The 15,929-nt window shown below is 43.2% G+C and overlaps 1 protein-coding gene across 3 annotated transcripts in view; it reads left to right on the forward strand.

Annotated features, from left to right (window-relative positions):
- The first annotated feature begins 3,317 nt into the window (after positions 1-3,317).
- DUSP10 (dual specificity phosphatase 10) overlaps positions 3,318-15,929 on the forward strand; it is a 76,751-nt gene continuing 64,139 nt past the window's right edge. For 2 of the 3 annotated variants that reach the window (XM_073671902.1, XM_073671904.1), the window contains exons 1-2: positions 3,318-3,608; positions 4,636-5,489. In XM_073671902.1, the coding sequence (XP_073528003.1) occupies positions 4,679-5,489 (811 nt within the window). In that variant the 5' untranslated portion in view covers positions 3,318-3,608; positions 4,636-4,678. The remainder of the gene's footprint in view (positions 3,609-4,635; positions 5,490-15,929) is intronic. The other variant, XM_073671903.1, reaches the window with a different exon arrangement.

Consider the following 15,929-nt stretch of genomic DNA (forward strand, 5'->3'; position numbering starts at 1 on the left):
GTTTTATAATTTTCCGCCGACATAGCCGTACGAGGGCTTCTTCATTGCAGGACGAGTTCTAGTTTTTATTGCCACCATCCTTTGTAGTGAAAAACTGGAAAAAAAAACTCTAAATTAAGTTAAATGTTGAAAAAAAAAACACAATTCTGCCATTGGTTTTTTGGGTTTCGTCTTTTGCGCATCATTTCTTCACTTCAGTACGATTACGGCAATACCAAACTTGTAAACCTTTTTTTCTATTTTAGTGATAGATGAAATTCTGAGACCCATAACTTTTTTATTTTACTGTCGATGGAACTATCTGAAGGGTTTTTGTTGTCATCCAACAAGAAGTTTTGATTTATACCATTTTGGTGTACATAAGTTGTTTTGATCAGTTTTTGTTGCATTTTTTGGGAGAAGTGCGGCGACGTAAAAGGGTCAATTATTGTATTTTCATTATTGTTTCTCCTTATGTCATTTACCATAGGGGTTCATTAATTTTATATTTTCATAGATGTTTGTTTATTTTTGCTTATTTTTGAATTGGGGAAAAGGGGGTGAATCAAACTTTTATAAGTTTTAAATATTTAAAAAACATTTTTTTTGCTACTTTTATATTTTTTTTAGCCCCCCCCCCCGGGGGACTTAACCCTTCTTTATGCTGCAATATTACGCTATTGCCGAATATAGCAGATGTTATAATGGCTATAGCTGGGCTTCATGGAAACATGGAAATACAAAGATGGCCTTCAGTAAGCCTCCTATGGAAATGGTAGCCCATTGGCTCCTTGTGATCGTGTCATGGTGGCCAATGGGCTCTGGAATGGTCACATCATGACAACGTTCCAATTAAATGCCACTAGATTGACAGCAGCAGTTAGGGGTTAAACAGTAGTGATCAGAGGTAGCTCAAATCGCTGCAGTTAGAGGCAGGTGCTGGCTGCATAACACCGCTGGCACCTGTCCTCTAGAGTGAGCTCAGCTTCTGAACATACTCCATACATCCGCACCCTACTATTTCTTCCCATGGGCTTGTTGAGCTTTCCACTAAGGAGTTAACGAGTCATTGATATGTGTCTCATCCTATGTGCTGTTTGGCCAACCTTGGAGGATCCGAAGTGAGCAGAGGACCAGGCAGGACAGGTGAAGGCTGGACCTAGGATGGGTGAGTATAATGATTTATTTTAACCCTTTCCTGGCCCTACGTTTATTACGTTTTGGGGCCTGGAGCATGATGAACTTATTAGAAGATTATTTCTTCTTTAAGGGGTTATTCCCAATAAAACAAGTTAACCCTTATCCAGAAGGGATAACTTGCTAATCCCTAGGACAGGGGCTCTGGAACCCTGAGAAAGGGACTCTGCAGCCCCATCTGATATGAAGCGAAGGTGCGCATGTCTGACCTCCGCTCCATTCACTGACTGATGGAAATAACTGAGCATGGTAATCAGGAGTCCTATAGACAAAGCATGCTCACCTCTGGTACATACAGGATAGGGCTACAGAGCCCTGATTTGGGGATCTCTATGGGTCCCCCACCGATCATAAAGCTATCCTCTATAAGGGAAAACCTGCTTTTTTGGAAATAACTCTAAAGACTTGTTCACAAGACCATATTTTGGGTCCAAGTGCTGTCCATAAAGCAAAAACTGATTACACTCAGACCAGTGTTATTCAATGGGGGCAGTGTGGATAAGCGTTTTTTTTTTTTTCTTTCACGAACCAAATCTACTTGTGAAAAAAATGGCAGCATGCACTAGTTTCTTCTGTAAATCAGATGAGACTCGCCCATTCAAGTCTATGGGTGCACAAAAAAATCAGGAGCCATAAGGAGCCGCAGTCTAACATCTGATTTTTATATGATCTATTACAATTCTGTAACATAGGAAACTATAAGTGGTCTTTGTTTTGTAAATTATAATAGATGCTGCCATAAAAAAACTGATTGACAAGTGAGAAAAAAATTGTTTTCTGAATGAACCTAATGATTTTTTTTATACGCTTGTGTGAACCCGGCCTTAGGCTCTGTCACTCTTCAGTGAAAAACACAGATAGCTCTTCTCCCTATGATGGTCTATAGGGGAAGTTTCATGCCCAATTTTTTCAATCGGACATAGAGGTCCGCACAAATGGCCGGAGACTTGTTGGATATTGAGCCGAGTATCGGATCAAACTGGCAAACTGGGTCCATGAAAAAATTGGACAGCACTCGGATGCCAGTTGTGTTCTGTCTGTTTTTTATGGACTGTTTGATAGGAGAAACTCCAACAGTTTTTTTTTCATCCCCAAAAATTTTTTTGAAACTCTGACAAAACTCTTAAGTCTCATCCAAACATCTGATTTGCTCACATACGAGAAAAATGGATAGATGAGTGTGATCAGAGCGTGGTCCGAGTGTGGTACAAGCATGATCAGAGCATGGTGCGAGCGTGGTCCATGATCAGAGAGTGGTGCGAGCGTGGTCCATGATCAGAGAGTGGTGCGAGCGTGGTCCATGATCAGAGAGTGGTGCGAGCGTGGTCCATGATCAGAGAGTGGTGCGAGCGTGGTCCATGATCAGAGCGTGGTCAGAGTTTTATCAGTGTGTGATAAGAGGGTAGTCCAAGTGTCATTAGCTTTTCTTATTCATGGAGAAAAGGAAGAAAGTTTCTCCACCTTCTTTTATATGGCAGTCCATAAAAATTGGACGGCACTCAGATGGAATCAGAGGGCGGTCCGATTTTTTTTCATGGACTCATAGATTTGTATTGCCGATTTTGATCCTCGGAACAAAATTAGACATGTCTCTGTGATTTTCTGTGGACCTCTTAGTCTGCGAAAAATCACGGACGTGTGAATAGCCCCATAGACTATCACAGGTACGAAGGCTATCCCTGAAAACCACGGTTAGCACTCGTATGAGTAAATTGGACGTGTTTATGAGACCTTATGGTAAAAACTGAAGCTCTGACCAAATTCCGATGAAACTCGAACTACTTTTGAGTATTAAAAAAATCCCTGACGCATGAAGGAGACCTGTCGAAAACAGCGGAGTCATTTCTCTGGTTCTGGAATTGAATAAAATATAACTTAAGGCATAACATAAAGCAATGTGATGGGAGCAGGTCAGCATCAGCCTCCCACCCAGAAAAGCTGATCACAACTCTGAACAGACTAGAGAACAGAATAACAGAGCAGCCTGACAGCCAGGACCACTGGATAATGACATCAGCCAATGAGAGCCAGCCTCTCGCCGCGCCCCCTGACTCCTCAGCCAATCACCTCGCAGTAGGAGTAAATAGTTCCACCCCCTCTCAGCTCACTCAGTGTCAGTTCCTTCAGGCCACGCCCATTTCGAATGTTTCATTACTCTGAGCTAAGAAAGAAAGTAACATTGTATCACATCAATGGAAGCGAGTGAATGGGAGCAGGGGAGCTAAATCCATAGGAGCAGGAGCCGAGCCAGCGGTGGAGGGCAGGCTCACAGCAGTAAGTGCCTGCATGGAGAAGCCCTGCAAGTCTTTATAAGCCTGGGTGCACAAGTGGTCGCCTGTTATTTCAAGGCTGCAGCTGATCTATGAAACCTTACACCCTGCATGGCTCCAGACTGCTGCTGTCTGCTGTGACACTGCTGCAGTGGCATTGAGGTGAGCACCTTTTGTCTCTCCCCCATTCCATTGCCTTTATAAGATCTGGAAGCTTCTCACCTGATTTATGATATCTGTATATTGGTCTATCATCACCTCTGCATTATTATCATCAGCAGGACCAGTGCTGTTCTTACTGCAGGGATGCGGATGTTTTTAATGCTTACTTTTGACAGGGAATGGCTGGGAAGTTAACTGCTGCATGTCAGGATCATATGTAGTGACACAAGTGTGTCGGGTATAGAGGGTTCATAATCCTAGGGGAGTCTGAGGGATGATGTCTAGGTGAATGTAGACGGTAACTTTAAGAAACGATAGAAATCCCCCCTCCTGTCTGCAGTTCATTCATTCATTCATTCATTCATTCACTCACTCATTCATTCAGATCCGGAGTACTCCATTATTAGGTTTTCCGTGCTGTAGTATTATTATAGTATTACAATGATGGCTGCTGCAGCCTGATAGACGGACACTGCAGCGTTGTAGCAGACACATAGATCCATCCAGCTGCCTCATTTTTTTGGGGGGGGGGTGTTTTTTTTTTTAAAGCAGGTCAGATGTGGATATGTTACCCAGTACAGACATATGAAGGTTCATAAAGGGTCGTTTAATTTCGGCTGCACGTCCACAGGCGATATTTTTAGCAGCTCTGTATACTTACCATAAAAAAAAAAAAAATCCTCAGGTCATTAGTTATCTGCTGTACAGACTTGTCAGAAAGACTCAAGTGAAATTAACCATGCGTAAACAGTGACTTGACTCTGGCTTGAAAGGAAACTTTTCTGGTTATTTGACATTGATTCTTGCGGATGTAGCAGAGGTGAAATGGTTGACCAAGTGTTCTGAGATTTGTTAGAATAATACAGGAGATTGAGAAAAAATAAAAACACTGGTATCGCCATATGTTTTATTTTTTACGTTTTTTTTTTTTTTACTGATGATCGACTCGGCTCTGCTACATTCATTTAAGAATGAATGTATTGCAGTTTCTGCTCTTCTAGCCTGATGTGTCTCTTTTGCTTTGCAGACCACTAGTCGTACTTGAACCCGTCGGTGCTGTGAGATTCCCGATGCCTCCATCTCCTCTGGACGACACTGTTATTGTGGCACTATCCAGACCCGTGAGACCACAAGAGCTTAACCTCTGCCTAGACTCTTCCTACTGTGACACCGCCTCAGTGAGTGGCAGCTGCAGGTCTTTACTCAGCACAAGTGTAGTGTCGCTCACCGCTGCTAATCTGACGTATATGCCCTCTTCCAACGGCTCTGCACGCTCTTTGGGTTGTGGATGTAGCAGTGCCAGCTGTTGCAGCGTGGCAGCATACGAAAAAGACACTCAGAGCCAGACTATCAGCAGTACCACAATCACCAGCAGTGCCGCCGGACCCTCCACCTCTTCTTGCCCTCCCAACCCAATGGTCAACAATAATGAGAACAGTGGCGCGCTAAGTCCATCCGGCGGGGTTGGCAGCCCTGTGTCCACCACCACCACCAAACAGTTTGCCAACATCAAAATCATTTATCCCAATGACCTGGCCAAGAAGATAGCAAAATGCAGCAAAACCCATCTCCCCAACCAAGGGCCTGTCATCATTGACTGCAGACCCTTCATGGAGTATAACAAAAGCCATATCCAAGGGGCCGTTCATATTAATTGCTCTGATAAGATCAGCAGGAGGAGGCTTCAGCAGGGGAAGATAACCGTGTTGGATTTAATTTCATGCAGGGAAGGCAAAGACTCATTCAAGAGGATATTTTCCAAAGAGATTATCGTTTACGACGATAATACCAACGAGCCGAGCCGGGTCATACCATCCCAGCCGCTCCATACGGTTCTAGAGTCGCTGAAGCGGGAGGGGAAGGAACCTCTGGTGCTCAAAGGTAATATTCACACTGTAATAACAGATATTTACATGTATATTATTTATTTACTGTTTTTTTTTAAATATTTCTTCCAAATCGGTAAACATTGTATCATCTCTGAAAGAGAACCTGTCACAAGGGGCCATTTTTTTGCTTTTAATTTATTTTCACAGCTACCGTATATCTTGAGTATTCCATTTTTTTTTAAATTCACCACATAATTTAAGAGATATAAATCTTTTAATTAAGTACTAATTTTTAATAGTCTATACCAAGGGGGCGGTACAAACAGGATTCCTCGGGGACATGTCTTAAGCTGTTTTGCATAATTACCATCTCATCCTCACTCCCTTGTAAAGGAGGCAGATTAGAAAAAAAAATAAAAAACCTAAATACTCAGGGGAATTAAAAAAAAATAAGAGCAAAATCTGGCCACTTTTGACCTGGGGACAAGTCCTCTTTAAAGGGGACCTGACATTAGGTCTTCCATATATAATCTGGCGCACCCCGTTAGTGACAATTTTTCTTACTTTCCTACAAACCTTCAATGGCACGCATGCTGCCTCCATACCTTTCAGAAATAGATAAAATTGTGCCAAGTGGTCTGATTGACATCTCCAGACCATGCTCATTGCCCACTCTGTCCCTGCCATCATCGCCGCTCCGCCTCTGATGTGGATGATGTCCCTTATAAAACCTCGCGTCTGCACATGGGCGGAGGATCACTTTGGACTGCCCTCAATAGGGCAGCGTGAATCACGTGTTCGCCGGTCTTCTAATTAATGGTGACATTTCAGAGGCTGAAGGGAACGCCATCCATATCAATCAGGGACAGATGAGGCGCTGACCATGATCCAGAGATGCCCATTACCATACCGCACAATTTCAAGCTTTCGTGGGCAGCAGTGGTGCTATAGAGGGGTTGAAAAAAATGGATAATGATGTGATGGTGACTGTTTATATAGAAAAACAGATTCCCTTTAATTTTATCTGCTCCTATGAAATCTGGGTAACAACATGGCTGCCATGTATAAGGGATGTAAACCAGTGCATCAGGATTTTTTCAAAGCAAATCATTGGAGGTGCAGCTAGGCTGTCCTTTACCCAGGGCAAAATTTAATTTTGCTGCTCTAACTATGTAGATTGGCTTGTGGACACCTCCCCATCGGCCCCCCAGGCGCACACGTCAATAGCTCCCTCCTAATTAGACACCTGTATGGGTGAAGGTGTTGGATGTGAGATCAGATGTGGAATGCTTTTTTCAGACAGGAATGTCTCAGACAAAGACTTTCTGATAAGGAGGCATTACACTTAATGGTTACTACTCGGTTGAGGCACAAGCATGGTGGTCACACATAGGCGGATCCACTGTCTCTAAAACAAGACCCAACTCCTAGAGTACAGTAAAGGTCTCACCCCTTGGTGGGGTGGGGACATCAGTAGATGTATCTGAAGGTAGACCAAGGGTCATTTTCATGGGGTGCAGTTGCATCAGTTCACACCTAATAAGTTGAGTTCGGATATATACAGTATATATCTGTCACCTGTATGTCAGCCTAGAATAGATGCCTCGTTTGAGACTTTTTTCATGCCCATATGGACGTCTCTCATTTCCTCAGGCTTCGAATTCTGCTCAGCCGCCATTTGCCAGAATTCCCGGTCTTCACCCTGACCTCTCTGTTAGGACTCCCAAAGGTTGTATGCTGGGTACCGTGATGGCCCAACCTGCCTTTTTGGTGCCCTATTTAACAGCGCCCATGCGTCCTGTCCACACATTCCAGTATCTCTCTGGGGTTCCCAAGGACTTACATCTGCTGGCAACAACCGGAGGCTGCCCTACTTAGTTGCCAAGTTGGATCTTTGCCCAAGGCAAACTCCATCACTATACAGTATAATACGAACAGAGTTTAGGAGAGTTGGGTCACACCTTATTTGAGAGGCCATGCTGACTGTCTCCCAACCTTCTCAGAAACTTCTTCTTAGACTTTGGAATGGATGACAAGAAATTGAGAAGGATTTATACTCATTAGTGAGATGTTATTTTAGAATGTGTTCTACAGCTTAGCGAGGGTACAGCCTCTGGGACCCCAAACAGTCCTAAAAATCAAGGGGCAGCAGCACTAACTTAGCGCTGCATTGCCATCTACATCTCCACGGACAGCCTCGCAGATGTCTACCCAGCGAAATGTATGTAGATTGTTAAGCGGGACATCGCTGCCATTCTCTTGCACAGTCAGAGGATCGGGCATCTGAGCATGAGAAGAAACCGTGAAGGGGACACAGCCCTAAATCACTGATTCTGCCTCTTTATTCTCAGCTATGGCATCAGAGGTTGAGCGTCCAATCATAAAGTAATGGAATGCTCTTGCCATATGTCTTAAGGTGGGAATTACCCTTTAAAGATCTAAAGGGATTCTATGCTTTTGGATTTAATATCTTCATAATACATTCTTAGTGTTTTCCTATATGGGTCAGCTGAGTTAATTTTGTTGACTTGTCTACATCTATCTATATCTATCCTAGCTGCAGACAGCAGACTTTTGGGTAATGATGAGTTAACTTCCCTGCGGCTATCCCTCTGGCACAGTCAGTAGAACAGGTTGACTTCTGTAAGAAGAGAGATGGAGCAGAGGAGCTGTCACAATGTGTTGATGGCTCTTGAATGTCACCTGTAGCCAACGCTCAGTGCAAGGAGTTCAGCCAAATGTCTGCACTATGGACTGTATCACTCTGCTCAATATCATATATGGCTTAGGAAAAATATAATATGAATCCCAAAAAAAAACATTTTTGACAAAAGCGGCCATTATAGCAATCTCATGGGAATTGCCAGCTGATCACCTTTACCCTTCCCCGCAGTGGTCTAGTGTTTGCACACTGCTTGTGCTAATTGTCTCTTCAGAGGACTTGAACTCTAGCGCCACCTATTGAAACTAGCAATTATAAAATTCAATACCGACTCTTTAATGAGCCTTGTCACATGGCTTAGGATAAGTCAAACCAGACACTTTATTTGCAGACACGTGTTTCAGGGTGATGGCTCCTCGTCAGTGCAAAGCAAGAGGTCTGATTTGGCTGTATGAAAGGTCTCTGATGGTGTTCCAAGGGGTAACTTCTCTCCTTGTGAAGAGTGCCATGTCGGTGTAAGGAGACTCCTAGACATTGCAATGCTCCTCTGGGAAATTAAAAATGCAAATTGTCTCTTCAGAGAGTATCATTACACATTGCATGGCCTATAAGTCCCCTTACAAAGGCTTGGCACGCTCCAAAAGGAGAGACGTTACCTTTTAGACTTCTGTCAGAGACCACTCATCCAGCCAAATCAGACCTCTTTGTTTGCACTGAGTAGGGGCAAACAACCCAAAACATGTGTCTGCTAATAGTGTCAGGTTTGGTTTTTATCCTAAGTCATATGGCCAGGCTCGTTAAAAGGTTAATATTGACTTTTAGAATTGCCACTTCCAATAGGTGGCGCTAGAGTTCATGTCCCCATCTAATTTCCCAGACGAGTATTGCATGGCCTATAAGTCTCCTTACACCGGCTAGGCACTCTTCACAAAGAGAGTTGTTACCCCTTAGAAACACTGCTTGTGACATGCATGCTGCTGCTCGGGGGGACTGGTCTGATGCCTCTCCTGTGCTTTAGACCAAGACCTGTGTTTCCAAAACCCTGCTGTTAATGTGAAATTATATTGATATATATGTTTTCTATCAGATCTGATCTGGACGGACTTGGGCAAGGCATTATGGGCCATTTAGTGACCTGAGATCTTCCCAGAGGACAGTGATTTTTAGGGGTTAATCTTGCAGCTTGCGTTGACATCAGTGCTATGACGATAAACATTATTCTACCAATAGAAGATTCTCTGTCTCAATGTTTAACCCTCTGTTTACAGAAAATAAGCAGATCCTTTAAGGGAAGTGTCGGGATATGGCAAGGTCAGGTCGTCAGCGAGAAGAATAATGGGACGCCATAGTTTTCATAGATGCTACTTTATTATATGCATTGACTGCGGAAGGGACTATAGCACTGGAGAGATGAGGTGTGCGGGCGCTGACACACCACACCGGGCGTCACAGCCTGAGAAGGGAGAGGGTCTGTCCGATATATTCTGCTGATCTAATGACCTCCCCAGGGATGAGCGGTGCCGGAGGTGTGTGCTCGCTGCTCATTCCTTCTCTCTCTTTAGAAACAACATACACATTTGGTGCATTTTTTCATAGGCCTATGTAATGACTACTGCCATCTTAAAGGGACTGTGCCTGCAAAGAATTACCTAATTAAATCATTTTTACTTTCCATGTCTCTATTAATAAAATCCAAAAATCTTGCTGTTTTTACTCCGGGCACTGAGCATCAAAATAAACTGAAACTTCATGATCACTTTTCACCAGTCATTTCTTTATCATCACAGACATGATTACAATAAAAGCTTATACTTATATATAGAAAACACAGGACCCCCCATTCATAATTTATGATGTCACTGCTCACCTCCTCCTGTATAATGACTGATGACTGATCACACCTCTATATACAGTAGATAACACAGGATCCACCATTCACAATAGATGATATCACAGCTCACCTCCTCCTCCTGTACAATGACTGATAACACCTCTATATACAGTAGATAACACAGGATCCACCATTCACAATAGATGATATCACAGCTCACCTCCTCCTCCTGTACAATGAATGATAACACCTCAATATACAGCAGATAACACAGGATCCAGCAATCACAATAGGTGATGTCACAGCTCACCTCCTCATCCTGAACAATGACTGATAACACCTCCATATACAATAGATAACACAGGATCCAGCAATCACAATAGGTGATGTCACAGCTCACCACCTCCTCCTCCTGTACAATGACTGATAACACCTCCATATACAATAGATAACACAGTATCCACCATTCACAATATGTGATATCACAGTTCACCTCCTCCTCCTCCTGTACAATGACTGATAACACATCTATATACAGTAGATAACACAGAATCCACCATTCACAATAGGTGATGTCACAGCTCACCTCCTCCTCCTCCTGTACAATAACTAATAACACCTCTATATACAGTAGATAACACAGGATCCACCATTCACAATAGGTGATGTCACAGCTCACCACCTCCTCCTCCTGTACAATGACTGATAACACCTCCATATACAATAGATAACACAGTATCCACCATTCACAATAGGTGACGTCACAGCTCACCTCCTCCTCCTGTACAATGACTGATAACACATCTATATACAGTAGATAACACAGGATCCACCATTCACAGCAGGTGACGTCACAGCTCACCTCCTCCTCCTGTACAATGACTGATAACACCTCTATATACAGTAGATAACACAGGATCCACCATTCACAATAGGTGATATCGCAGCTCACCTTCTCTCCCTCCATGCCCAATGACGTATGCACAGGTCACAGAACATGGCCACAGTCAGTGAGTCTTCTCCAGTCCATCCCTTCCTATTGTCCATGTTGCCACAAATACGATTTGTAGATCTAGGATTCTGTGTCTGTATGCTTGTCCCCATCCTGACTGTGTGGTATTTGCTATCTGGAGTTAAGGGGGTATTGGTGGCCCCCATGATGTTGTCCAGATGTAGTTTACACAATACTGTCATATGGTACCTGTGCTGTACATAATAGTGCCATATTGTGATAACTATAAACCTGCCATACAGTGTTTATAGTAACCACTATAATAATGCCACAGCTGATGCCATGAAGTAAAGCTCACGCCAACCCATTGGTGTGGGCATTATTATATGATGTCTATATGATATAGTGTTCTGCATATGTTACTGCCATATAGTGGATGCATAAGTGTCATATAGTATTAAAAATAATTGTGCCGTATAGTCTTTAACTATTACTGATATAGTGTGCAAATGAAATGAGATAATGCTCACACAGAGCCACCGTGAAGGAGGCTTACAGCAAGTGATGCATGGACATGTGATGGTGGAACCCTCCAAATGGTGGAGGATGCGGGCAGAGTTCCCTCTCTGCCACAATCTGACCCTGAGTTTTTAGGTCCATAATAAAAATGATGCGGTTCAGTTGTATTTTCCCTTTCCACACTATAATTAAAGGCTCCTTTAAGTTCAGATCGGAAGGTGATTTGGGTAATTCCCACGCTTGATGTGCAGGGTGTGAGCCGTCGACTCCTTTCTTCTTCATCCATTTGTATGTGTACACCCATGTGTCCCGCGCCGCTGTAATTACACAACACGGGGAATTACCAGAATCAATGGATGTTCAGAAGTGACGTATCGGCATAGGAAACAACTGCTGCTAATCCTCATTAGTCATGAGTTCAGAATAATGACGGGGGGGGGTTAAAGATTGTCACTTACCAATATACAATGATGGGTGTTATCCTCCTTTCAACATACATGACAACATCCTTCATATCATGTCTGAGAGGTTTTCCAACTTAAGTGTTTCCCCCGCTTGTCTCTGCTGCAGCCAATCACTGTCCTCAGTAGTCCCATGTCTTATATGCCACACCAATACTGAGGCCAGTGATTGGCTGCAGTGGTCACGCGAAAGTTGTACAGCATGTGACTACTGTAGGAAGTAAGAAGAGATCAGTCCAAGATCTGTAACCGATCCCTACTTAATGTATTCCATTGATAATATTGGTGTCTCCCTTGGGTAAGAAGACCCAGAATCCCACAATACCAAGGCCTTAGTGGTGTTGAGATCTTTTCACCTTGTTTAGCTGTCACGACATCATCCATCAGTTAATCATGCATTAGATGCATGGAAAATGTCCAGAAGCAGATACTATTGAACACAATGGTGGACCAGAGAGCGGTTAGCTCCCTGCTCCACCATCCACTGCACCATCTGAGGCTCGGAGCAGGAGGCGCAATGACATCACTAGAAGGCGCCTGCTGCATTGAGCCTCGCACAGCATGGTGCTGCGCAGGTCTGCTCAACTCGGAGCTGGGCTGGGTAGGTATTTATCTTTTGCTCATTTTAGGTAGGGTGGAATTTAGTGTTTCCTCTAAGCTGAGTAATCTAAAAATTTAAGTGTTAAAACAGCCTGATAATGGGGTAAGGAGCCCAATTTCAGATGTACCACTCTGCAGAGTTTTAGAGGAAACAGTGGTGGCATCATGATGTATGGGGGGCACTGTGGGGGAATCCTATCATTATGGGGACATTATACTTTGTGGAGAGGGGCACTGTGGGGGCATCTTACCAAATTGGGGACGCCGTGGGGGCTATTTACTCTGTGTAGGAGGGCACTGTGGTTGAGGTTTTCTTTGAGGGCTTCATACTGTGTGTAAGGCATCATACTGTGTAGGGACATGAAAGTTTGGAGATAGGTAGATGATGGATAGATACTGAAGGAGGGAACTGTATTTGCTGTAACTAAAACAAATTAAGAAAGTGTAGAAGAAAAGTTCTTCTTGACTGACACAGGACCTGGGTCCCATCTATACCCTGTTGACCGACATTAATGCACGTCCTTTATGCTCTGTTTGGGATTTTGCTCCTTCCAGAACACTGGCACGATGTCGACTTTTCAAGCAAATGCCACTTAAGCCGCCCTCGGCAATCAAACTGTCCTTCTGCGCAGTGTCACAGCTGCAACTTTGGACGAAGCTTGAAATATTGAAGGCAGAAGCCAAAGGTTGTAATGTGCAATTGTTTAGAGGATCCAGAACTTTATAATCGCCATCACGCGGCCATAAATAGATGAGAAGGGCCAGAGATCAGCTGCTAATGAGATTCTGTCTGCTTTATCTACTAATATGCATTTTTTTCCCTATTTTTTCTCAAAGTTTTTCTGACCTCCCTGTAAACATGGAAGTCACTTTCAAGGGGTTATGAACTTCACTTGAGACTCGGGCTGCACAGGCTAAGTATAGCCGAGCCTTCTTCAGTTTCAGTGACCAGGTGAACTACGTCTACTGATACTTGAGCAAACTTCTGAGCTCTGTCACAGGGCTAACATATCCTGGTGCTGGCAACGAAGAGAAAAGACCATTCACAGTAGATATTGGACATTTATGGGACATTGTAGGCATAATGTGGGTCACTTTGCTCATGTGGCTCCTCAGCCGTCCCAGAACTGCACTGGTTTGAGACCACTGCCGCCGATCTGCAAACCAAAGGATATGGTCCTCAGATGGTTTGCGTTACCATGAGTCAGTCGTTCAGAGTTAGGGAACATAGTCCATCTTATAATATGGATTTAGAGTTCATTTGTTGGTGGCACTGGTCTAGCTATAATCCATGAAACCAGCAGGTAAAGGGGACCAAACCACTGGGACATCAGGGACAATGTGCCGTCAGGAGGTAGACACTCCCTCAGGTTGTGGATGCTCATCTGTTGGGTTACTAGCCTAAGATGCAACATAATCTTAATGGAGCTAAGGGACATGTACTGAAGATGAAACCACCAGGATGCCAGGGACAATGTGCCATCAGAAAGAAGACACTTCCTCAGGTTGTGGATGCTTATCTATCGGGTTACTAGCCTAAGATACAACATAATGTTAATAGAGCTGAAGGACATGTATTAGGGTCTAAGCCACTGGGATACCAGGGACAATATGACATCAGGAGATAGACATTTTCTCAGGTTGTGGATGCTTATCTTTTGGGTTACTAGCTCAAGATGCAACATAATATTAATGGAGCTAAAGGACATATATGGTAGATGAAGCCACTGGGATACCAGGGACAATGTGGCATCAGAAGGTAGACACTTCATTAGGTTGTGGATGATTATATATTACGTTAACTACCCAAGATGCAACATAATCTTAATGGCGCTAAGGGACATGTAGTGAGGATGAAGCATCTGGCATACCAGGGACAATGTGCCATCAGGAGGTAGATACTTCATCAGGTTGTGGATGGTTATCCATTGAGTTACTAGCCCAAAATGCAACATAATATTAATGGAGCTAGGGGACATGTACTGAAAATTAAGCCACTGAGATACCAGGGACAATATGCCATCAGAAGACAGACACTTCATCAGGTTGTGGATGATTATATATTAGGTTACTAGCCAAAGATGCAACATAATCTTAATAGAGCTAAAGGACATGTAGTGAGGATGAAGCCTCTGGGATAGCAGGGACAATGTGCCATCAGGAGGTAGATACTTCATCAGGTTGTGGATGATTATCTTTTGGGTTAATAGCCTAAGATATAACCTAATCTTAATAGAGCTAAGAGCTATGTACTGAGAATGAAACCACATGTACCTGATAATCCCTTAGACCCAGCCACTGGAACACCAGGGACACTGGATCACAAGACACCAAGGAGTAGATCAGTGAGGATTCTTAACTTACTGCATTAGGAGCCCAAAGAGTCATAATTGTTATGGCGATAAGGACCACGGATATGGTGATAATCACCTAAACTAGCAAGTACTTAAGATTAAGCCACTAGGACTTCAAGGACACTGCATCAAAATCATCTACCCCAAAAAGTTAGGGTCGAGCAGACGTTCTTAAGTTATACCACGCAACCTGAAGATTGTTCTGCTCGTAGAGTCCAAACCATAATCAATCCTTTCCTACTTTATACTAATTTACAACGTAGTGGAATCCAAAGGTCGGCCATTATCCACTAGATCAGCTGGTACTGGAGGCCGAGCCCCTGAAACGCCTCGGACACTTTGCCCCCAGGGCATAGACCCCTCTCTCAGATGTTGATGCTTATTAACTGTGTCATCATTAGCCATTATATTCTTTATCCCAGTGGAGGATATGAATGTGTTATTGTAACAGGCCATTCCTTACGCCTTTTGGTTGCAAAAAGTTGGAAAACAAACCCTTATAAGTTGACGATAGAACTGATCATACAGCCCGAACCATCATCCAACTCCGTTCCGCTGCTGTAGAATGTATTTAACCCCTTTACCACCTTGGGTTCTTCCATTTTTGCGTTTTTGTTTTTTTGCTCCTCTTCCTCCCAGAGCCATAACTTTTTTTATTTTTCAGTTATTATGACCATGTGAGAGCTTGTTTTTTGCGGGACGAGTTGTACTTTTGAACGACACCATTGCTTTTACCATATCGTGTACTGCAAAACGGAAAAAAAATTCCAAGTGCGATGAAACTGCAAAAAAAGTGCAATTCCACAATAGTTGTTTTTTTTTTTTTTTTGCCAATGCTAAAATAGACCTGCCATTCTTATTCTCCAGGTCATTACGAGTTTGTAGATATCAAACATGTATAGGTTCCTTTTTATTTAAGTGTTGAAAAAAAAATCCAAAGTTTGTACAAAAAAGATAAAAAATGGCCCCATTTTCCAAGACCCGTAACGTCTCTATTTTTCTGGATCTGGGGCTGGGTGAGGGCTTATTTTTTGCACGCTGAGCTGACGTTTTTATGGATACCATTTTGGTGTATATATGATGTTTTGATCGCCCGTTATAGCATTTTATTGC

This window comes from Phyllobates terribilis, unplaced genomic scaffold (assembly GCF_046119375.1).
Source record: "Phyllobates terribilis strain yellow unplaced genomic scaffold, ASM4611937v1 Scaffold_3__8_contigs__length_932513732, whole genome shotgun sequence".
NCBI classification, from domain to species: Eukaryota; Metazoa; Chordata; class Amphibia; order Anura; family Dendrobatidae; genus Phyllobates; species Phyllobates terribilis.